Source organism: Rattus norvegicus, chromosome 2, assembly GCF_036323735.1.
Source record: "Rattus norvegicus strain BN/NHsdMcwi chromosome 2, GRCr8, whole genome shotgun sequence".
NCBI classification, from domain to species: Eukaryota; Metazoa; Chordata; class Mammalia; order Rodentia; family Muridae; genus Rattus; species Rattus norvegicus.
Window position 1 is genome coordinate 245,838,181 of NC_086020.1, and position 23,358 is coordinate 245,861,538.

At 43.8% G+C, this 23,358-nt stretch overlaps 1 protein-coding gene across 10 annotated transcripts in view; it reads left to right on the top strand.

Annotated features, from left to right (window-relative positions):
* The window catches only part of Slc44a5 (solute carrier family 44, member 5), a 295,495-nt gene that overhangs the window by 267,306 nt on the left and 4,831 nt on the right, over positions 1-23,358 (top strand). For 9 of the 10 annotated variants that reach the window (XM_039102810.2, XM_017591005.3, XM_017591006.3 and 6 more), the window contains 14 exons: positions 340-463; positions 776-859; positions 5,643-5,755; positions 9,219-9,350; positions 11,809-11,908; positions 14,626-14,718; positions 15,819-15,906; positions 16,277-16,539; positions 16,925-17,019; positions 18,859-18,962; positions 20,108-20,181; positions 21,225-21,295; positions 21,391-21,479; positions 23,149-23,233. In XM_039102810.2, the coding sequence (XP_038958738.1) occupies positions 340-463; positions 776-859; positions 5,643-5,755; positions 9,219-9,350; positions 11,809-11,908; positions 14,626-14,718; positions 15,819-15,906; positions 16,277-16,539; positions 16,925-17,019; positions 18,859-18,962; positions 20,108-20,181; positions 21,225-21,295; positions 21,391-21,479; positions 23,149-23,233 (1,515 nt within the window). Of the gene's footprint in view, positions 1-339; positions 464-775; positions 860-5,642; positions 5,756-9,218; positions 9,351-11,808; positions 11,909-14,625; positions 14,719-15,818; positions 15,907-16,276; positions 16,540-16,924; positions 17,020-18,858; positions 18,963-20,107; positions 20,182-21,224; positions 21,296-21,390; positions 21,561-23,148; positions 23,234-23,358 lie in introns of all 10 variants that reach the window. The other variant, NM_001134594.1, reaches the window with a different exon arrangement.

Sequence of the window (23,358 nt, forward strand, 5' to 3'; positions counted from 1 at the left end):
CTGGAACCCTCCCGTCAGACCCGCAGCTGTAGCTCTTCTATTAGCGTGGGTTCAGCACATGTGGTGTGGATTAGCCTGTGCGTCTTACCCGTGCGTTTGACACATCTTTATGTGTAAGAGGATGAGCAGGTTGGGATGTGGCCTTCAGATAAGCTGTTTCAGTTTCCGTCTCCATCTCACAACCACCAGAAAACCCCGGAGGTGTCGATAAAGGACAGTTAGCCGTTTCTCCTGAGCACAATTGACGCTCGGCGAGAACTGTAGATCACAGACCAGTTTTTTCAAAAGGAGAGACTAGTAAGCAAAGGTGTTGACTGTGGTTCTTCCTCTCGTTCACAGTTCTGCAGAGGTGTGTCCCTGACTTTTCAGCCATCAATGGTAACTTGACTTTAGGAAGCAGGATGCACTTTGAAGATGGAGGTGGGCAGAAGAGGACCGTGGTAGAACTCAGGGAGGCGGCGAGGTAGGTTTGCAGTTCAGTTTGGCATGTCCCGTTGTTATACAAAATGTTAAAGTGTGCTCGGAGCTCCGGGGAATTACTTACGGGCTGTGATAAACGTATCGATCACCCTCGAGGCATCCTGAAGCCACAGTCAGTACTGTTACTGACAGTTACTGCTGTGGCTAGTAAAAGGGTCACCACGGCATATGATGTCTAAGACCATGCCTTCAATAGAATCTTGCAGAGTCTCTTTTATTGTAAGAACTTTTTCCCTCAAATATTAACTGAAAATGATAATTAATCAAAAATAAACTTTTCCCTCGTTGAACTCAGTGGCATTAGTGACGTGATTGACGCCCGGGCAATTGGGCTGAAGGTGCTTGAAGACTATTCGACATCGTGGAAGTGGATTCTCATGTGAGTGAGACTCTCTGTACTCTTCTCTAGCTCCTTCCTGAGGATCTGTGTAGAGTTTTTAAGTTACTTGTTCTTGTTAAAGCTGAAAAGTAGACTCAGCCCTCAGGATCATTTTCATTTTCACATTTGGTTTAAGGACAGGGCAAAGATGTTTGAGGACATTGCCCATAAGACTGTAAGGTTTGAGTTTTCTATTAATTTACTAGTAGAATGGGTACATGTGCCAAGTACCCGCCACAGGGTCTGGGGTCCTGTGTCCTACTCTTCATAAGTCACAGAGGGTGGGCATAGTTTGACTTCCCTGGTTCTTTTCCCTGCTGTGTCTCTCCCTTGACCCCAAAGGATCAACTGTAATTTTTAATATGTTCTTCGCATGACAGTCATTACCACTTAAAGTCTGTTCTAGTTCTGAGAAACACGTATGAAGGTAGAGGTTTAGATTTCCAGATATAAGGTTCATATTCAGGAAAGTTGAAGAATGAGGTTGCTGGGCTCCTGTCTGCAGGCATAACACAGTATCATCGATAGTGTCGGGTACTGATGCTTGCCCATGGGATGCATCTCAAGTTGGGCCTGTCATTGGTAGGCCATTCCCTCAGACATGCTCCATCTCTGTCCCTGAACATCTTTGTAGGCAGGATAAATTTTGGGTCATAGGTTTGTGGGTGAGTTGGTGTCCTTATCCCTCCACTGGGGGGCATCATGCCTGGCTATAGGAGTTGGCTACTTCCGGTTCCATATCCCCACTGCTAGGAGTCTCAGCTAGAGGCAACCCCATGGACTCCCTGGAGCCTCCCCTGTCCCATGTCTCTGGCACGTCCTAGGGATGCTCCCCATGTCCATCTGCCATTGATTTCCGGTCTCTCTCCCCCACCCTCTCTATGCCTGATCCCCTCTCCTACCTTCCCTCCATCCACCCCGATGTCTTTTTTTATTTCCCCTCCTGAGTCAGATTCAAGTATCCTCCCTTAGACCCTTCTTGATATTTGGCTCCTGTGGTTCTGTGGATTGTAGCATGGATATCCTGTACTTTTTAGCTAATATCCACTTATCAGTGAACGCATACCATATATGTCCTTTTGGGTCTGGATTTCCTCACTCAGGATATTTTCTAGTTGTTGTCTGCAAAAATTAACGATGTCCTTGTTTTTAATAGCTGGATAGTGTTCCATTATATAAATGAACCACATCTTCTTTATCCATTCTTCAGTTGAAGGAAACCTAGCTTGTTTCCAGTTTCTGGCTATTATGAATAAAGCTGCTGTGAACATGGTTGAGTAAGTGTCCCTGTGGTGTGATGGACCATCTTTTAGGTATACGTCTAGGAGTGCTATAACTGACTGTTCTCTGAGAGGCTCCACCCAGCAGCTGACTGAAACAGGTGCAGAGGCCCAAGGCCAAACATTACATGGCGCTCAAGGAGCCTTGTGGTAGAGTCAAGGAAGGATTGAGGGGCTGGAAGGAGGATAGGGACTCCAAAAGAAGACCAACAGAGTCTTCTAACTCTGAACCCTTGTGAGCTCCCAGAGGCTGAACCACCAACCAAAGAGCAAGCGTGGACTGGATCTAGCCCCCTCCCCCACATATGTAGCAGATGTGCAGCTTGGTCTTCATTTGGGTCCCCTAACAACTGGAGTGGGGCCCGTTTCTGACTCTGTTGCCTACCTATAGATCCGGTTTCCCTAACTGAGCCACCTTGTCTGGCCTCAGTGGAAGAGGATGTGCCTAGTTCTAAAGTGACTTGATGTGCCAGGGTAGGTTAATACACAAATGGTCCTCCTTCTTCTCAGAGGAAAAGGAGAGGGGAGATGAGAGGAGGGGCTTTTCGAGGGGTGGAACTGGGAGGAGAGGGAGGACTGCAATCAGAATGTAAAGTGAATGCATAAATTAATTAATGAATTTTTTAAAAGCATGGGGTTGCTTTCCTGACAGAGGCAAGTGTTACCTGATGTGTCTCAACCTGTGCTCTCCACTTTTATGCCACTGTCTGGAGCTGAGGAGCTTCTGTGTTTCCATAGTGACCAGAGAAAATGTTAATGCTTGCTTGGCGACACCAAGGTGCTTTATAACCACATCAGTGCATCTTCTGAAACACACTCCCATCTCTTTCTTGAATGACCCTACATATTACCTGTATTTTAAAGACAGGTTCTTAGCAGGTAGAGAGATGGTACAGTGGTTAGGGCTCTTGCTGCTCCTTCAGAAGCCCACAGTTCAGTTCACTTTGGGCACCTAACCAATTGCCTGTATTCAAGGGTCTGGTGCTCCCTTCTGGCCTTTGTGGGTATCTACACACAGACAGATACATAGAGACACACAGAATAGACACATACTCACAGACTGACAGACACACATGCACAAACAGACAGACATATACAGACACACATGCATACATACAGATACACAGAAAACACACAGACACATAGACAGAAGACATATGCACACAGACACAGACAGACACACATACAGAGACAAGACACAGAAACAGACACACACACACACACACACACACACACACACACTCTTTTTCTGTAGTCTAGGCTGACTTGGATGTCACTGTGTAGCCATGGAGGATAGCCTTGAATTCCATCCCCCAGTTTCACCCTTCCAAGCTCTGGGTTTACAGGCACCAGACAATTATAGAGTATAAATGTACCAGAGAGCTTGCCACCCCTTGACTGTGAAATCCCATATCTCTGTTGTGTGACTTTTCCTATTTTCCTGAACCCTTCTTAGAGTCCAGGGTCATGCCACTCAACCCTTTTAATTTTTTTAAGTGCGAGCTCTAGCCTGGGACTTTTTATATGCCGGAAGAGCATCCTTCCACAGAACTGTATCTCCAATTCTTTCACTTCATCCTTTAAAACCAGTTTAGTGACACTTACGAAACATCTATTACTTCTCCCATTTTCCTCATATCTTTTGTGTATATGTGCTCACCTCTATATACACATAGTTACTTATCTTTCACATAACATCTTTCATTCTGTATTTTATTTACCTGATTCTTTCCTCTGATAAACTGACAGTTGTTCAGGTTTTTTTTTTCTTTCTGTCTTTTAAAACTGTGTCTCCCATAGCCAAAGTTGGCCTAGAATTCCTCATCTTCCCATCTCTACCATACACATGCTGGGATTAGTGGCATGGGCTACCATACCCAGCTAAACTATCAACTACTTAGGATGACAACTGTGACTAACTCATCTCTGTCTTCCTAGCTCAGTTTTATCTTTAGCTTCCTAGCTTTCGCTCCCTAGCATAGTTCTTACAACAGTAGATATGCAGAAATGCAAGTTCAGAGACAGTTATAGAATTAACAGTAAAACAAACTAGATACCACATCTTTAACCATAGGGAATTTAGTTGATTTAGCACTGTATTTGAGTGAAAATACTAAAGAATAATTTCCATAAGTGAAGAACTAGTTCCGTGTGTGAGGCCTTACTCATTCAATGTTCTGTCTGCAACAACTCCATAGTCAAAGTTGCAACCTATACCTAGCAGTAGTTAAATCTACTTTCTCACTGTGGAAAACAAATGTCACTGGGTAATTTCTTTAATTCTTGTTTTTTCCCACACTTCCTTGGATACACCTCACCCAACACACATTACACCTATGTCCACTCCACACCACTTACATCCCTGTACCCTAAACACTTCCCTTTATTTCTAGCTCTTCTGCTCCCAAATCTTTCATACATACCATTTTAAGTATTCCCTTTGGATCATACAATAGAGTAATCTATCAACCATATTTAAATTTTAATCCTTAAAGAATCTATAGTTTCAAGAGGGAAAGGCTTTTAAAGTTAAAAGCATACACACTCCTTCTTTTTGATACCACACTGTCATCTGTTAGGTGACAGACACTATGACTGGTCTCCTAGAAGATTGCTTTTGAGGCTGCCCTCCATAAAGACACCAGGTTCTGCCTGATGCTGATTGGCATCTTGTAGATGTCTCCAAGGGTGTGAGTAGCTAGTAGGAGAGTTGGTCACGTTTCAGGTATTAATGAATTCTCTTTGGGGAGATTGTACCAGAAGACTTCATTCTGTCCTTAACTTGGAAGGAGTGGCGATTGGGGCATGGACCCAGGTCTCTAGTATCTCAGTCAGGCTCCTGGAAGAAAGAAAGCAGATAGAAAATATTCATGCGTCCTATGCTTGAGAAAGCCACCTAGCCAGGAGACCAATCCTGCCTGCACGTCCTGTACCCAGATCCCTTAGGAGCCCAAATAGATGTTGGATGGTGTCAAACACCTTATCCTGCTCGAGATAACTTGCACATGGCAATCACTACAAAGTCAAGAGTTCAGCAGGTGTGTGGCCAGTCCCAACTCATTTTCCAGTTCAAGTCTGTTCTATGACTTCCAAACAACCATGTCCTGGGGAGTCTCCCTTACTCACCAGAATATCACAATTTCACCCTGGACTTATTTTACAATTTACCGCTAAGTGGAAGGGCATACGTGGAAAGTGTGTTGACAGGGAGAGCGGCAAGCTGGGAACTGCTCCCTCCCTTGAGTAGGCAGCAATGCTCTGGTCTCTGGAGACACACGGGATGTCTTCTTGAGTGCAAAGCCCTTACTGGGCCTCTGCTTTCCTCTTCCCTGTGAAGTCCTTAGTGAAAACCATTGTTTGTGCTTCTTAGAACCAACTGCATGTGTGCAGCCAGTAAAGTAGAATATTCTAGAGTGATTTCGCACAGAAACAGCTCCCGTCCTGTTGCTCACATCATGTTGCACCTAGCACGCCTGACTCTTTGTTGTGGGTTTTACCTCTAGCGGCCTGACTATTGCCATGGCGCTGAGCTGGACGTTTTTGGTACTCCTGAGGTTCACAGCTGGATTCCTCTTCTGGTTCTTCATATTCGGTGTGCTTGGAATTATAGGATACGGTAGGTCACACACCAAATGTCAGAATAGATCTTCCCTGCTGCCAGCCACTACTGGAAAGCATTTATTTGCCTTAGACTCAATTAATTTGGGTCATTAACTTTACAAAATATATTTAATTTCACATGTATTTTCTTCATAACTCTTTTCGTCACTATCTTGAGAAAAAAAATCCATAAGAAAAATCTACTCCTTTCCCTAGCAGCCTTTGGTCTTGGGCCTTACGGGGATTGGGAGGGGGCAGAGAAGGTCCTTTTAGATGAATGAAAACATTTTAGACCATTAGCCCTCCCACATAACTGGTCTATCGACAGCACCCAGGTCTGCACAGCTACATAGCTTGATCTAATTTTTATCAGCTGTGATAGTACTTTTAATTTTTTTTTTTTTTTGGTTCTTTTTTTCGGAGCTGGGGACCGAACCCAGGGCCTTGCGCTTCCTAGGCAAGCGCTCTACCACTGAGCTAAATCCCCAACTCCGTGATAGTACTTTTAATCAGGGGATATCACACTTCTTAGTAGTTGGTGCCCATACTCTAGATGAGCACACTGAATCACACTCACAATTCAATATCTCCCCAGAGCTGTACATATCAGTCCTGATGTGAACACTAAGGGAAGGAATTCAAGTGCCTCGCTCTGGGTGGTATAACATCATAGGCCTTTGCTTTGGGTCTTCTGCTATTTCTGCTCCTTGAAGAGGTGTACACATTTTATAGCAAGGGTGTGGGAAGGTTCACGTACTTTACCCAGCCTTGACTACAGCCCCCCCCCCATTCTGTATAACAAAGTAACTATGGAAAACTTCCTTGAGATGACAAGGCCTAGCTCCCACATCTGTGTCATCAATCCAACAATGGACTCGCCATCTCAGAAGATAGAAAGGGTTAAATATTGAGCCCAGGCTTTCAGAAGGGTCCAGATACCATAAATGGTCAGTACTGGTTATGGTCATTACCCTCAAAGATCTTCTAGTAAACAACCCACTCTCCTTGGGCAGTCTCCATCTGCTTCACTGTGCTACTATGTTTCCTCTCACGTAGCCAGGCAACATCGAGGGCTGGTCTTGTGGAGGAGCCTGGGAGCTGCTGTCTCCTAATCTTTTCATGTGTTCCTACTTTAACTTGCCACTGGAGACTCTAGATGTTTGATCCAAACCATCTTTGGTTGTCATCAAGGCAGGAATGGAGTAAAGTCACTAATTTGATTGGAGCAGCATGAGTCATGTGCCCAGCCTTGACACTGCTAGTGGGAGATGGGCAGCAGATGCAAACATTAAGGCAAACCCAGCTACCTATTGACTCCCTAGGGAGTGCTAGACCAGCAGCAGTCCATTGCATGGTAATTAAACTTGAAGCTATTCACAGTGAGGGGATGTTCAATTAGGTTGTGAACTACAAGTGAGATTGGCTATGGCTGGCCTCTGTGACTATCTTGGACAATTGGTTATCTACTATCATGGAAAACCAAACATTCTTATTGATAGTACCAAATTTTACTAAAGCCTAAATGTAATGTGGATATGTCACAGAAAGTAGATTAAAAAGCTAAACTGTGAGTGGGGGGGAGGGGAAGTGGGAGGAGAAGGGAGGGGAGGGAGAAAGAGAGAGAGAGAGAGAGAGAGAGAGAGAGAGAGAGAGAGAGAGAGAGAGAGAGAGAGATGTAGGAGGATTCATGAAGATGAACAGACCAGGAGGTGCACTGGAGTCTCATGACCCTCCTATGGTAAGCCTGAAAGAGACCAGATGTGTTTGGCAGTTGTTCTGGGCACGTGCAGATCCCTTTTAGGTGACATCACCATCAGCTTATAAAAGTGCCCTCGACTCGCAATCGACGAAGTGTGAGATGTGTGGCATCACAGGTAGGAGTCAGACATGGATATACACAGACACTGTCGGGGCCAGACTGGAATGTGCAGAACACCCAGCTGCAGAAAAAGATACAAAGTATATAATATGTATAAAACATTTAACGAGGGAAGGATGAAACCAAGCACTAAGACTGCAGCAGCGATGCCTCTGTGTGTGTGAAGACGAACCAAAGGGCATTCTCCAAAATAAAAAACAAAAAACAAAAAAAACTGTTAGGTGGGAAGTTTCTGAAATAGTCCACATGTCAGAACTCGGTGAAGAGGGCCGTGGGCGTAACCAGATGTGTTGCCTATTCAAAGAGAAGAGCAAAGGGAAGGGAAGTGATTCCACATAATAAATGAGTGAGGATACCCAAAGACTATACATGGACTGACCCTGGGCTCCAACCTCATAGGTAGCAATGAATAGCCTAGTAAGGGCGCCAGTGGAAGGGGGAGCCCTTGGTCCTGCCAAGGCTGGACCCCCAGTGAAAGGGATTGTTGGGGGGAGGGCGGTAAGGGGAGGAGGATGGGGAGGGGAAAGCCCATGTAGAAGGGGAGGGGGAGAAGTTAGGGAGATGTTTGCTTGGAAACCAGAAAAGGTAATAACAATTGAAATGTAAATAAAAAATAACCAATTTAATAAAGATGGAGAAAAGGAAAAAAATGTAAAATATATACCAAGTATATTTATAAGCTTTATATGCTGTTCCAATCTTGTATTCATTTAGTCAAGCATCAAAATAAAAATTAATAAAAAATAGAAATCAGAAAAAAAATAAATGAGTGAGGAAGAAGACAGAGCGAAAAAGAATGATTTGGGGAACGGTGGATAATAACATCGCCCAATCTTTAGGTTAAAATGCACATAACTAAGATATTGGACAGACAGGAGAATGGGTGTGGTTTTTCTTGCTAAATATCACTCTGAGCCTGGTTCCTCAGCACACGGTAAATTTCCAAGAGAGATTATAAAAATAGAACAAATGGTAGTGAAATACAAGAAGAAGAGCGTGTGTAAATAGGAACAGGACAGAAATGGTCAGACCCGATTAAAATGTACACATGCAAGTTGGGACTGTATGTTATTATAAGCTTTACAGAACATGTAAGGAAACACAACAGTTAAAAGTGAAACAGTGATTTTAAAAGCTAGCTGTTATGAAAAGACATCTATGGTAGCTATAATAATATCAGATAAAATAGAATTTGAGACAAAACCATTAGGGGCAGGACCAGCCCAGTTCACTAAAACAAAACCAGTCCTAAACTTGAACGCATCTGTTAATATCCTCTCAAGATCTCACACAAGATAAATCAACCAATGGATAATAAAGTAGTACTGAGTCTGAATTAGGGGAGATCAGCACATTGTCCTGGAGAGAGACATACTGTAGCATATTAAAGTCATCCTCTTGGTGGATGTTAAGGTTGCTATAAGCCAGGAGCACATTGAAAGCCACATAAATTCAGAGAGCATGTCCGTCAGAGTTAGGCCTTTGTAGACAACCATGATCCCAACTGTGTCAATCACTTTTATGTAGACATGCTTGGTAAGCGTGTAGCGTCTACTTGTGAAAATGACATCGATTACTGGCCTTTCCTCTTCCTTTCAAGGAATATGGTACTGTTTTCTGGAGTACAACAGCATTCAGCAGAAACCACAGTCCGCGATCTGGATGTACGGCATCGGGATTCAGACGAGGCTGAACATGTTCTTTCACTTGAAGGAGACCTGGTTTTCTATGAGTGAGTAGGTTTAAGAGACACATCTGTCACAACGATGATGATGATGGAGCCTAAGTTTGGCGCGTCCTGCTGCACACAGGGATCACTCAGCGATGGCGTAAATGTCTTTGAGGATTTATCTTGGGGAAGGACGGTGGACCTGGAGAGTATATAATAGATGCATTCGGTTTAGAGCTGGTTTTGTTTTAGTGAATGGGAAGGTCGCTATGCACTTACTTATCTAAGGTAGCACTACGACACTATTAGAAGAATCCCAGGCCAGTCGCCATTCATTTAAAATGGTTCGATTGTACCGGCCCTTTCTTTTCTCTTTAACTATGGCATTCGTTTGACAATCATACTCTTGTCACCTTTCTGAATTTGGCTGTCCTCCTCACTTGAGCACCAGGCACATCTACATACTGTTCCCCTCCAAAGGAAACTACTGTTACCCAGGATTCATTGGGACCTTCAGGCCTCTCTAGGAAGGAACCTAGGCACATATGCTCACACTGACCACTTCCAGCTGTCCTTGAGAAACCACCCACAAAACCTCCACAGAGATGGTCAGTTCCTGCCACGGGTGTGCCTTTAGGAGAAAACAGAACTTCCTAAACCTTTTAAATGTTTAAATGCCTGGTGAGAAATAATTCGATTTATTAAACATAGATAACTGCTTGACGAGAACTTTGGGGAGACCACAAACATACACGTTAAGGTATATTGCTCCAGAAAAACCCTGAAGCAAGTGGAGGAACAAATCTAAAGATAATGGTTTTTATCAGCTCTGGATTGGAACAGACAACAGCTCTGTTCTCATTTTTACAGTGAGCCCCAGGCCTGAGTCTCCTATTCAGTTAGTGATAGGGCCTGCTCTATACTAAATACATTTCTGCTCTGTGCCCTTACTCAAAAACAGAGAACAGAGTGTATTTATTCAAGGGAAATTTCTCTAATGTGGCCATTGCCATGCCATTGTGTAAAATGTGTAAGTCTAATATACACTATTCTTTGACACTGCAATTTTAGAATATAGAATTATTTTTGATATATTTCATTTTCTTAAGTTTGTTCAAGGAAAACGATTTTTATAGCCCACAGTATTGACTCAAATTAAGTGTCTTATGAGAGTAAAATATGCCTACAAAAACAAATGCCTTGTTTAGAGAAAAAAGACAAGAAAGCACAATGACTCATTGTCACTTCCTACCACGACTCGGAATCTTGGACTTCTACAGACATGGTCCCAGTGTATCCTCTGAACCCTGAATCATGGTGGTAGAACAACTGGAGGAGGCAATGAGCCTCCATCACTGAGATCCCTCAGCATGAACAAAGCAGCTGTCTTAGCAGATCAGGCTAGGGAGGAGAACCTTCGAGGTTGGCCTATGGCTTTCCCGGGAGTTGTTTCTTACCTTCCAGGTCTGTTGCTAGCAGACCACATTTTCTCAATCTTAGGGTCCCAAACTTTCTACTCCTGAGTGTTCCCAAAACTCCACTGTATCTTACGGTCACTGAACAGTTATTTTAAAAATTAAGGATTTCTAAACCCGACATTGGTGACTTAAAGGTGTGTGTTAGAACTGGGGGAGGAGGTATAATAAGAGTGTTTGGCTTCAGGAATTTTTTTTTAAAACAGAGTTTGCTACCAGATAAGGTAAAGTAACAGCACACAAGGTGTTTACCAGAAGGATCTGCTCTGGTTCACCCAACTCAGGGAGGCAGAAAGAGGCCCAGACTTTTCACCTTCACTTGTACCCAGGAAAGTCACCAAACAGTAACGACAATGCATGATCCACGATGTCCTTACTTCACATGGGACATTTTACTCCTTCATAGACTTATTTTCTTCAGCCTATATAGGTTATAATCCAAATCCAACACTAGACTGTAGAAAAACCTTACTTTTTATCCCCTGCCTCCGCTTCTCCAGTTCTGGTGGCCTATCCCCACTCTACCCAGTGCTAGAAATCAGACACGCATGTCAGGCATGTTAGGCAAGCGCTCTGCCAACAGGGCTACACACCTCCGTCTGACTCTAAGATGTTACCGCTCATGTTTCCTTAGGTTTACACCTTTATAACAGTGTCTGTGGTGGGAAAGGTCAAGAAAGAGTCAGACACCATGGGCAGGTTGGTCACCATCAACACCCTCATCTGGTGGTTCCTTAGTACCAAGGGAGGTCATCCTTTCTTTCTCCCCTCCCTCTTTTCCCAGCTCTGTGACTCCTGGAAATGTTTCCGTGGGTGAAATGGAGCCAATCCATGGGGTGACTCAAAACCCAACAAGGTTCTGCTCTGTATTGTTAATACTTAGAGGGTCTGAAAGTGAGCTTCTAAGACTGGCATGAGGGGACGCTGTTTAAATTCTGTCATGTCAGAACTAGCAGACATGAGCTGATAAACTCAGGCCCGGTTTAGCAGAAGACACTTTCTTCTGCCACTGACTTATCTACACACTAATGTCTTTTCTTGTTTAGTGATCATCTTGTCAGCCATTGAAGTCGTCATCATCATTGTGCTGATCTTCCTCAGAACTCGGATCCAAGTGGCCATTATCCTGCTAAAGGAAGGAAGCAAGTAAGGGGTTCCAGTGCTCATAGCAGATGTCAGGCGTGTGTGTGTGCGCGTGCGTGTGTGTGTGTGTGTGTGTGTGTGTGCTCACACGCTCATAGCAGATGTCAGGTGTGTGTATTTGTGCTCATAGCAGATGTCAGGCGTGTGTGTGTGTGTGTGTGTGTGTGTGTGTGTGTGCTCGCATGCTCATAGCAGATGTCAGGTGTGTGTGTGTGTGTGTGTGTGTGTGTGTGTGTGTGTGTGTGCAGACTCCTAACAGATGTCAGACATGTGTGTGTACTCATAGCAAATGTCAGGTGTGTGTGTGTTCATAGTAAATGTCAATGTCACAGGGGTGTGTGTGTGTGTGTGTGTGTTCTCATAGCAGATGTCAGGCGTTCGTGTGTGTGTGTGCATATATGTGTATGTGTGTGCTTATAGCAGATATCAGGAATGTATGTGTGCATATGTGTGTGTGTCTGTGTGTGAGCATGTGTACATGTGCATATGTACATGCATGTGTTTTGCGGTGATATGTGTGCATGTGCACATGTTTGGGTGAATATGTGTGTGCACATGAGCATGGAGGCCAGGAGTTGACACTGGATGTCTTACTTAATGGCTGTCTACTTTAGCATCTGAGACAGAGCGTTGCACTGACTCTGTGCCTCACTGTTTCAGGCTTCCTAGCTAGAGAGCTCCGGGATCCTCTGCCTCTGCCTCTTCAGCTCTAGGCTACAGTGTGTGCCACTGTGCCAGCTTTGTAAGTGGGTGCCAGGACCTAAATCAGGTCTTTGTGCTGTGCAACAAGCTCTTCACCAAGTGAACTGTCTTCCCTGCAGCCCCCCACATCACCAGGAAGAACAGTTGAACACTTATTGGACAGGTCAAGGTCACCCCTAACAAGTCCTTTCTGTTTCCCAGATCACAGTGGCAGCTAAGATAGAGTCCGTGGAGTCTGTGTCGACAGACATTTGAACATGTGTATGTTTGGAATGTAGGTAATGAAGTACTATATGGAGCTGGCTGTACCATAGGTTACATTTTTCTGAGGTGGCTCAGGTGTTAATATTACTGATTGAGAGAATTGTCAGAACTCAGAATCACCATAATCCCATGATATCAATTGTGTGTTATCCACTGCGTGTGCATGGTATACTTTTCTAATGGACAAAGTGCTGATTATTGAGGGCCCAGCTATATATTCTGTGTGTAAAACACACTATTTAGGCACACTTAATACCCAGGGCCACTCTCACTGTAAAATGCCATGAAATGAACTGTCTTTCATGAAATTCAATAATACCTACAGTTCGAAAACTCTTCCAGAAGGTCGCTTGAGAACAACCTGTGCAGGCAGCCCTTTGAATGAGGGGCAGAGAAAACACTTTGGGGAAGCCAACAGACCCTCTGCATGGAAACAGTTGTTAACTACCAAGAACCAAATGGTTTTTAATTGTATTTAAGGACTATTTTAACAAAATTGCCATATTATTATAATAACAGTGCCACCCAAAGCCAGTGGTTTAAACAGCTAACAAGCTGTTGGTTAACCCCACCCCCTTACAATAAACAAGGCCCTATCATTATTCTCTGAAACTACTGATTTTCTAAATTTATTTCTTAAATAGTATGTTATTGTGTAGTTTACTATAACTTAACTCACTTCTTACAACAGAGAGAGAGAGGGAGAGAGAGAGAGAGAGAGAGAGAGAGAGAGAGAGAGAGAGAGAGAGAGAGAAGAGAGAGAGAGAGAGAGAGAGAGAGAGAGAGAGAGAGAGAGAGAGAGTGAGAGAGAGTAAAGGCCAGTATCACTGTGACTGGGGGTGGGGTCTAAGAGCTGGAATAAGTGGGTCAGAGTTCAGAGTAAACTTTTGGACTCTTAGCAGCTTAAACTCAGAGTATGAAGGAGACAGCCAGCTTGGGAACACATGCTGGGTGCATTTGGTGTATTCGGATGTCCTTACTATTTCTCCTTGGCCATGCCAAACAAGTGTGCATTTGATCTGGAAACAGACTGAAGCAACCACTTAAGAGCTGCCAGTGACAACTAGCTAGCTAGGACACTTTACAAATCCCTTGGGGAAATGTCCTAGAGGGGAAAGGAAAGGGGGGAAGGTGTCACTTAAAGGCATTTGTAAGAAGTAAAAGTGGCAGGAGTAATAACAAAACACAGCCCTCTCCTCCCCGGGTATTAGTGGGTGTGAGAGGCCGAGGGGCAGAGGAGGAAGTCCTAGCTGGGCCTTTGTTAAGACAGAGTGAACCACACCATGGAAAGTGGCTCTGCACTCAGTGTGGCAGCAGAGACTGATCCTGTGTTTTGACTGCAGTACGGAAGGTTTTTCTGAATCAGGAAAGGAATCTTATACTTTAACAGAAGGATCATGAGGTTTTCTCTCACTTTTGGAAGCTAAGAAACTAAGCAGAGGAAGAAATTACAGAACTGTGGTCTGTCAAAACCTTAGGTCAGGGGAAAGGGAAATAAAGAATCTTGTGCAGGAGGCAAGCACGGCACTGGAAAGCACCCACTTTACCTTAAAATAAGCAAATTAATGTTCAGAGGTCAAAGTCAGCTTAGAATTTGCAACCATGGTAATTGGAGAAAATTATCATCATCTCACTGCTATCACCAGACTCCCAGTGTAAGGCTTGCTTCTGGTTCTTAATGAATAAACATTTAATTGTCAAGTGTAGACCTGACCCAGATTCCTTTCAAACATCATCTATTTGCTTCATTTCAGAGCCATTGGCTACCTTCCCAGTGCGTTAGTCTACCCATTTTTAACCTTCATCTTGCTATCAATTTGCATTTCCTACTGGGCTGTGACAGCTGTGTATCCTTTGGCAACTGACTTCTCTTATTATTGTTTTAAGTTGAAGTACAAAATAATAGGTTTCATTATGGCATACATAAATACACATGTACATACATACATACACACATACACAGGTATGCATGCACAAATGCACACACACACATACACACACACACACACACACACACACACACACGTGATTGGGCTTTGCTCATATGTGTCCCCTACCACCTCCCTTCTCTCACCCACTTCCTCTCTCTCAATAACTTTCCGTATCTCTTGAGTCCACCTCGCTGCTCAGGACCAGAAACCCATGTTAGGGTTTTTCATCCCTGTGAAGATGAGAAGCAGTCTAAAGAACTAGATTAGGTTCCATGCCTTCTGAACTGTCAATAAAATTTAATATCCCTCTAAAGAGGTCACAGAGATCAATTCTATTCTGATAGACCATCATCTTGGCAATAAACTAAGAAGGATCCTGTATAACTCTATATAATTCTAATTCTGTGTAATTATATAACTCTATATAACTCTATACATCTATAACTCTATAACTGTGTAACTACATAACGCTATATATCTCTATAATATATATAACTATATAACTGTAACTGTATAACTCTATATAACTATAACTTTTTATAAGTATATAACTGTACTATATAACTCTACATAACTATATAACTATGTATAACTAATATAACTATGTAAATATATACTTCTACATAACTATATAACTTTACATAAGTCTATAACTCTGGGGAACTATATAACTATAATTCTATAGGTCTGTGTAACTTTATAACTCTGCATAACTATTTAATATATAGTTATGTAGTTACATAGTTATATAGTTACATATAGTTATATAGTTACAGTTATATAGTTATATATATGTAGAGTTATATAGAGTTATATAATTACACATAGTTCTATACAGCTCAGGGCCTGCTCAGTGCAGCTGGCCCATGATATCAGCCTCCTAGGAGGGTAATTCTTAAAGCATAGAAGAAAAGATGTTTAAAGCTCATTTCTCCACAGATTGGATTATCTTTATCCTTTTCTTGTCTGTTTATTTTCAAATGATAAATAGTTTATCCTTAATCAAGTTTGTTCAGTTTCTTGGCTACATCAGGGGTACCAATATTCAAAGTTATGGTCCCAGAGGGGGAATGTATACATGAAGATGAAGCTTGTGACCCAGAGGTGAGTAAGAGAACCCTGGTATAGATAGCTTGTCATGAAGCTGATACAGGGGAAAGGTGCAGAAAGAGAGGGGGTGTTGTCAGGAAGGCATCAGAACAGCAAACACAGAGCTCGCTTGTCTACAATAAACCTTAGAAGCTGGTGTGGTCAGTGAAAGCGCTAACACATGTACAAGTGTGGTAGGAAGAGAGATAGATGCATAAGATGAAAATAAGCTCTTTCCAGAGCTCATAAAGAGTTCTACAGATTAACATATCAGAGAAGTGACAACCAAAAGTCATGGGGAAAAAGACAATATGCAACTGGGGGCCATGAGAAAAGATAAGGACCACATTTAATACCATATTTTCCCTTCTACTCCTGAGGGCAGATTTTTCCTAACACTGACATCCCCAAAGCCTGCCCCGGAGCATCGTGTAACTTTGCTTTCTATGGAGGAAGGAGCATGTACCACAACTACATCGCGACCTTCCAGCTCTACAACCTCTTTGCCTTCCTTTGGCTCATAAACTTTGTCATTGCCTTGGGTCAGTGTGCCCTTGCTGGTGCCTTTGCTTCATATTACTGGGCCATGAGAAAACCTGAAGACATCCCGCGGTACCCCCTCTTCACTGCGTTTGGGCGAGCAGTACGGTAAGCTCCCTTTCCCTCTATTACAGTTTGCGCTCTGGCATTCATTGGTGAATTCAACTGACAAAATACTAATGAGTTGGAAATATGATTTGAGGTCCATGGCTCCATGGCTGCCCCTTATCTTGTCTGGTTATAGCCTTGCCTGGGTCAATGTCCTAAATCCCATAGACTGGAGGAGATAGAGTTGGATGACAAAGGAATTAGCTTATGTCCCTATTGATCAAGTCATGTCGTCCTTTAGGCACTTGGTTTCAAGCTTTCTGTGGTGGCCTCTGTCAATTTGAATTAGAGATTATAAAAGCTCTTTCTGTCTGACATTGTTCAAGAGGCACCCTGTGCATGCAGGACAACACTTTACCCTCCATCCTCTTTTCTCTTCGCCTAGATACCACACGGGGTCTCTAGCCTTTGGATCTTTGATCCTTGCCTTCGTTCAGATGTTTAAAGTGATCGTAGAATACCTGGACAGGCGACTTAAAAGTAAGCTTCCAGAATGGACCGTAGACTTCTATGATGAGAATGGGGGAGGGGGGGATGGGTGCACAGAGACCTGGCGACTGGTGTGGGTTAAGGTAGAAAGGACTGGGCTAGTAGGGGTTTGAATGTATTCTGAAACACAGCCCAGGAGGACTTGCTAGGGACCAGATACCAAGAGGAGGGTGGGAAAAGTGGGAAAGGAAGAAAGTATCTGGTGTCCTCATGGTCAATCTTGTGGAAGTCAGGAGAAGCACATTTCAGGAAGGGATTGAAGAGATCTGCCTTGACATATTACTACAGGGGAGTGTGGTACAAACGTCAGCTTCCATGCTTAGAGCTCAGACCAGGACATACATCATGGTGGGCCTCAGACATCAATCTTCATACATGGCATATGCAACCTACAGACACACGTGCTCTGCTCCCACTGTATGGTAAAAATGATCAAATGGAAAACAAAGTTGGAGGGCTCACATTTCCTGACTGAATTTCCTGATTTAAGACAAGATGATAGCCATCAAAACATGGGGTGGTTTGGGGATCAAATGAACGACTAGGCCTGGAATAGTATGTGGACCCCATGCCTCAACTCTAACATTTGAAACTCTCTGATGGGAAAAGACCACTCAGCTTAATGGTGATGGAAAAATCAGAATGCCCAAGAGGAAATGCGTGAAGTTGGACCCATACTTACAGTAAATACAAGACTAGCCCAGAGCACATCAAAGATCTAAACACAAGGGGTTATGCTATAATATTTCTAGGAAAAACAAAACATAAAAAGAAATCTTTATGTCATTGGACTTGATGGCAATTTCTTGATTTTTCACACCATAAAAACACAAAGAAAGGAAAAGTAAATTGGACTTCATGAAAATTAGAAACACTTGTGCGTCAAAGGAACCACAGAGTAAAGAGACAACCCACATAGTGGGGGGAAATAGTAGCAAATAATATGCCAGATAACGGACTCGTGTCCAGAACACACACGGAGCTCCTGCCACTCCATGGCAAACAATGAAAGTTGAAAGACGGCCCCAGGAGTTGAGCAGAGCTTTCATACAGACAAGAACGGCCCACGAAGGTGGGAGAGATACAGCATCATTAGACAGGGACGCACAAACTGGAACCACTTTGTGATGGCAACTCAGACCCACGAGGATGACCATCAAAACAAACCCTACACACAGGGCCAGAAGAGTGCAGGTTGTTGGGAAACTGGGTCCTTTGATAGGAGTGCTTCCCAGCATAGCCACCGTTGGAACAATAGCAGTTTCTAAAACGCTAAACATATACATTCATACTGACGCAGAAATTCCACTTCTACCTTGTGTCCTCCCCACCCCATGCCAACAGTTCACTCACCATAGCCGAAAGTGTGAACCACCCGCTTGTGCACTAATAGTGGACGGGTTGAGGGGTGCGTGATGTGCCTACAGCAGACCTTCAGTGTCACACACAGGACGAGGGGTGCGTGATTTGCCCGCACATGATGCTAAGTATCCTCACTATTGTTCTGTTCAGGATCTCTAGTAGAGACAGCCTTACATCACCAAGTAAAATATGACCTGGGGTGGGGAGGTGCAAGAGAGAAAAGAATAAGGAAGGATGATTTTTTTTTAATTGAGCTTCGATTTCTGCTTGTTAAAAACTTCTGAAAACAGATGGTGAAATTATTTTACATCATTGATGTGCTAAAGACACAGAATTGTATACCGAAGAATGGCTAAAATGCCAACTAGGTGTACATCACAATGAAAAGAAACTTAAATACTATTTTCAATGTCATTGAGCCTGAACGCTGATGTCATTAATGGGTTTACATGCCGCTCCCTCCCACAGAGGCTCAGAACAGTGCTGCTCAGTTCCTGCACTGCTGCCTACGGTGCTGTTTCTGGTGTTTAGAAAAGATGGTGAAGTTTTTAAACAGAAATGCCTACATCATGGTGAGTGGGCCACTGCTTATTTATGGTGCCCCCGTTTTGCACAGTTGACCCTATATCCACCCCGTTGCCTAGAGAGTATGAACGCTTCACATGATTGAATTTGTCACTCTGTTGTGTGGGTGTGCAACTCCCACACATGAATCAGGGCTGCACTTTTCTTGAGATAGTATTACCTTTGTGGGGAAATGTTTGCATTGGAATTTTAAAAGTGTGCTAGAGGGTCAGAAAGATGGCTCCAGAGGTAAAGGTGTTCACTGCCAAGCCTGACAAGACAAGCCAGCCTTGGCTCCCACACAGTGGAAGGAAAGATCCAAATCCTGCAAGTTCTTCTCTGACTTCCATAGGTATGCTATGGAGTGAGCACACACACACACACTCCTGAGAATGCAGATGCAAACACCTATGAACACACACACACCTACACATGTGTACACACATGTACACACACACACATATAAATACACACGTGCATGCACATATACAGACACAAACACAAAAACATTGTTGTTGTTGTTGTTGTTGTTTTTGTTGGATTTTTTTGAGGCAGGGTTTCTCCATGTAGCCCTAACTGTCCTGGCCAACTCTAACTCATTTCCTGGAGGAATGTAGATGCCTCTAAAGAGTTTCTTTTGTTTACATAGCAGACAGAGAAAACAATTTTCTCAAAATGTAGAAGCTGCAATATTACAAGACTTACTTATCACCACAGTGGGTTGGGGGCCCGGAAATGAGGTTTGTGTAGTCAGGGATAGACGATTCAATTAATTCACCTACCATTAGAGTGTAGTGCTGGGACTTTTAATTAGTAAATCCTCATAGTAGAAGGGAATGATTTCCTCAGGAGTAATTTTTTGTGTGTGTGTGCATGATGACAATATTCAAACCGGTTAATACCTACTACAGCAAAATGTTTCAAAGACAGAATACCCTACCTGAGACTTGACAAAAAAGTCTACCCTACATACAGCTCTTGGCAATCCCCTTAGTGTCCATGACCCCTAGAGTTCCGTGGGGTCAAGACCAGAGAGCTCCCGGGCGTCCCACAAACCCAAATATTGGAAAAAGTAATGAAGTTGCACATTCCCTAATGCTGGGTTGTCCTGGATGGTGCTAGTTTGTGCTACTAACAAGCTCATCTTCCTTAGATTGCATTATATGGCAAAAACTTCTGTGAGTCCACAAGGGATGCTTTCTATCTGCTCATGAGAAACATTCTAAAGTAAGTAATCAGGCCGAAGACAACCATAGACAATCTGGTGAGCGGTAGCATGAGATGCTTTGCTTATAGTTATCTGGGGTGTTTCTGGCCTTACTGTCCACGGGTGTTACCTGTTTTAGTTTGATAGGTTTTAGTCAACATTCATTTCTTTTTGTATCTTAGAATTACAGCTCCTCTCATCTATATAGGTGGCTACATATTTAACTCTCTTGCTCAAAAAGTTCTCCAGATGACCTACATTAGCAGTTTCTTGGTACCCATTTCCTCCTCTCAAAATAGTTGGGGAAGTGTTATACAGAATCATTGAACAGATGATCTCAGTCCTCATGATCTCAGTCCTGCTGACTGAGAGCAAAGACCATTACCCAAATTCTTTGGCCAAATTAAGCAAGCTTTATTTTCTGTCCAGGGCAAGTCTATCTCCGTAAAGTGGTTTTTGAAAAATCAGCATTGAACATAGGAAGGGAAGGGTTTATAGAGTCCCCAAAAACTTTGAAACTAGGTAGGTAGTTTTCAGAGGCTGTGGTTTTCAGAGGCTGGGGGATTTCCAGAGGAATTTTGGTTATGTAGGTACTTGGTCAAACATTTCAAAACCATTTGATAAAACATCCTATTTTTACATTCAAGGCATTAGTCAAATTCCACATGGTGAGGAGCATGTCAAATTCGAGAAACAGGTTAAACCATAGTCAAGTTAAATTTTGTAGCAAACAGAAATGAACTCGTTCTGACCTTTTAACAAAATGGCTACCATCCTTAAGATGGAGGCAGGCTGGTCTATCACCTCAGAGAGATAGCCAGACACCTCCATGGGCCAGCTTCCCATGGTCCTGGTCCTACAGTGCCTTCGTCTGCAGCCTCATTAGAAAACAACGACCTCGTGTCCAGCTTCCATGTTCGTGTCTTGTATTTTAAACTGTCAAGTAGAATTTCACCAAATACACAGCAAAGAGAAGCCATGAGCTCCCACCTCCTACAGATTTCAAGCACCGAGTATGGTCAAACGCTGAATTATACTTTCTTGTCTCCCCCGTGATGTTCAGAGTCAAAGTTACAGATGAAGTCACCTACTTTGTATTACTCCTGGGGAAAGTCCTAGTTTCTGGGATTGTAGGTGAGTATCGTTAAGAACGTGGAAACTGCTCTACTACAGCAGTCTCCCCGGCCTTTCTCAGTGTGTGACTCCTGTGTCCCGCCCTTCCTACGTAGGTGTCTTGGCCTTCCTGCTCTTCACAGAGAGACTACACGAAATCGTAGAGGGACCAACGAGTTTAAATTACTACTGGGTCCCCTTCCTGGTAAGAACTGGTGACTTTAGTGATTGGGTGATTGGCTTCGGCAATGCAAGTGTATTCCCCGGAGTTTTGAAAGGCTTGGAGGTGCCAGCGGGGCTTCCTCACAGATGTGTTACAGAGGAAGAGGGCAGACCCAGTCTCTCGGCAGCAGACACCAATCCCCCATTAATAGTATCCCTGCTGTGACCTCACTACTTCCCAAAGCCCTTCTCCCCGGTTTTATCACACTGAGGGTGGAGGTTTTAGTGAAAGTGAGCAGTTCAGTCTACAGGGAGCTTAGCATCACTGATGCCATGATCGCTAGAGATGAAAACATAAGAAAAGGAAAACAGCAGAAAGAGTAAAGGCCGTGGAAATTATTTTTTCCCTTTCATGTCCCTTTAATTATTTACTTATTTTTTAATTTGTTTATTTATTTATTTTGACTTTTTTTTCTTTTATTAGATTTTTTTTATTTACACTTCAAATGCTATCCCCTTTCCTGGTTTCCCCTCCGGAAACCCGCTATTTTCCCCTGCTTCTATGAGGAGCACCCCCCACCCACCCACTTCTTCCCTCCCTCCTCCCTGCCCCCGACATTCCCCTACACTGGGGCATCAAGCCTTGGCAGGACCAAGAGCTTTTCCTCCCACTGATGCTTGACAAGGCCATCCTCTGCTACATATGCAGCAGGAGCCATGGGTCCCTCCCCGCGCACTCTTTAGTCTTCTTGGAGCTCTGGGAGTCTGGTTGTTTGATATTGTTGTTATTCTATGGGGTTGCAAACCTCTTCAGCTCCTTCAGTCCTTCCCCTAACTCCTCCATTGGAGATCCTATGCTCAGTCTGATGGTTGGCTGCGAGCATTATTGTTCTTAATCTGCGACCCTCGACCCTCGAGCGATGCTGAGTTCCCTGGAAAGGACCGCTCTGTTGTTAAAGTTGCATGCACAAGGTTTACTGGGTGCTCTCTTCTGAGAGACATGTGTAAGGAAGTAAGAGAACTAGGCAGGACAACAGAAGCTGGCTCACAACGCACAGTGCTGTCCCCAGATAAAATGACAGGTTCTTCTGGAAAAGAGGCTACCCTTGTGAATCACGACAGCAGGTGTTAGCCAGGAGCTGAGCCCCAAGATGGGGCTCTAACTTGGGTGAAGTGGCTCCCGGCAGGGAGGGGATGCCTATGCAGAGAGATCTGAGTCTTCTCTGTAGCCAGCATTCCAGATCCCTGGGGATGAATGGATGGGTAGCTGGGGAGAGTTGAATGGAGCCCTGCTGGATCTGTCACAGTGAACTAGCTCTCCTTCTGTGTGACACAAATGCTTCTCTTCCCCGCCCCCACCCGTGCCAGAGCAGAGGCACTGAAAGGTTGAGTACCTTTGAGGTCCCAGGTAGTGCATGCTCTCAACCCTTTAGACTCTATTGTCTTGTTGTGCAGGATCTTAAAGCTGAGATCTTTCGGGTAGATCCTAGGATCGTTGGTAAAAGGTGGTCACATGAGCAAGCACATGTCTTGTTTTGTTTTGTTTTGTTTTGTTTTTAAATCTCAGGACGATCAGAGGTGTCTGTATCGCAGATGTTCCCAGTACCGAGTTCCCCAGGGCTTCCTTATCCTGACTTGAGTTAGCAGTGGCCCTTACTGCTGCTCTGAGTGAAGTCAGTGACCCGTTGCTTCTCCTCTCTGTCTGTTCACAGACTCTTGTGTTTGGATCTTACCTGATTGCTCATGGGTTCTTCAGCGTCTATTCGATGTGTGTTGAGACCATTTTCATCTGCTTCTGTAAGTATCCAGTGCGTATGTTTGGAAGGCGAGAGGGCAAACATTCAGGTGCCTGCCTGACTTGCAGAGAGAGAGAGAGAGAGAGAGAGAGAGAGAGAGAGAGAGAGAGAGGGAGGGAGGGAGAG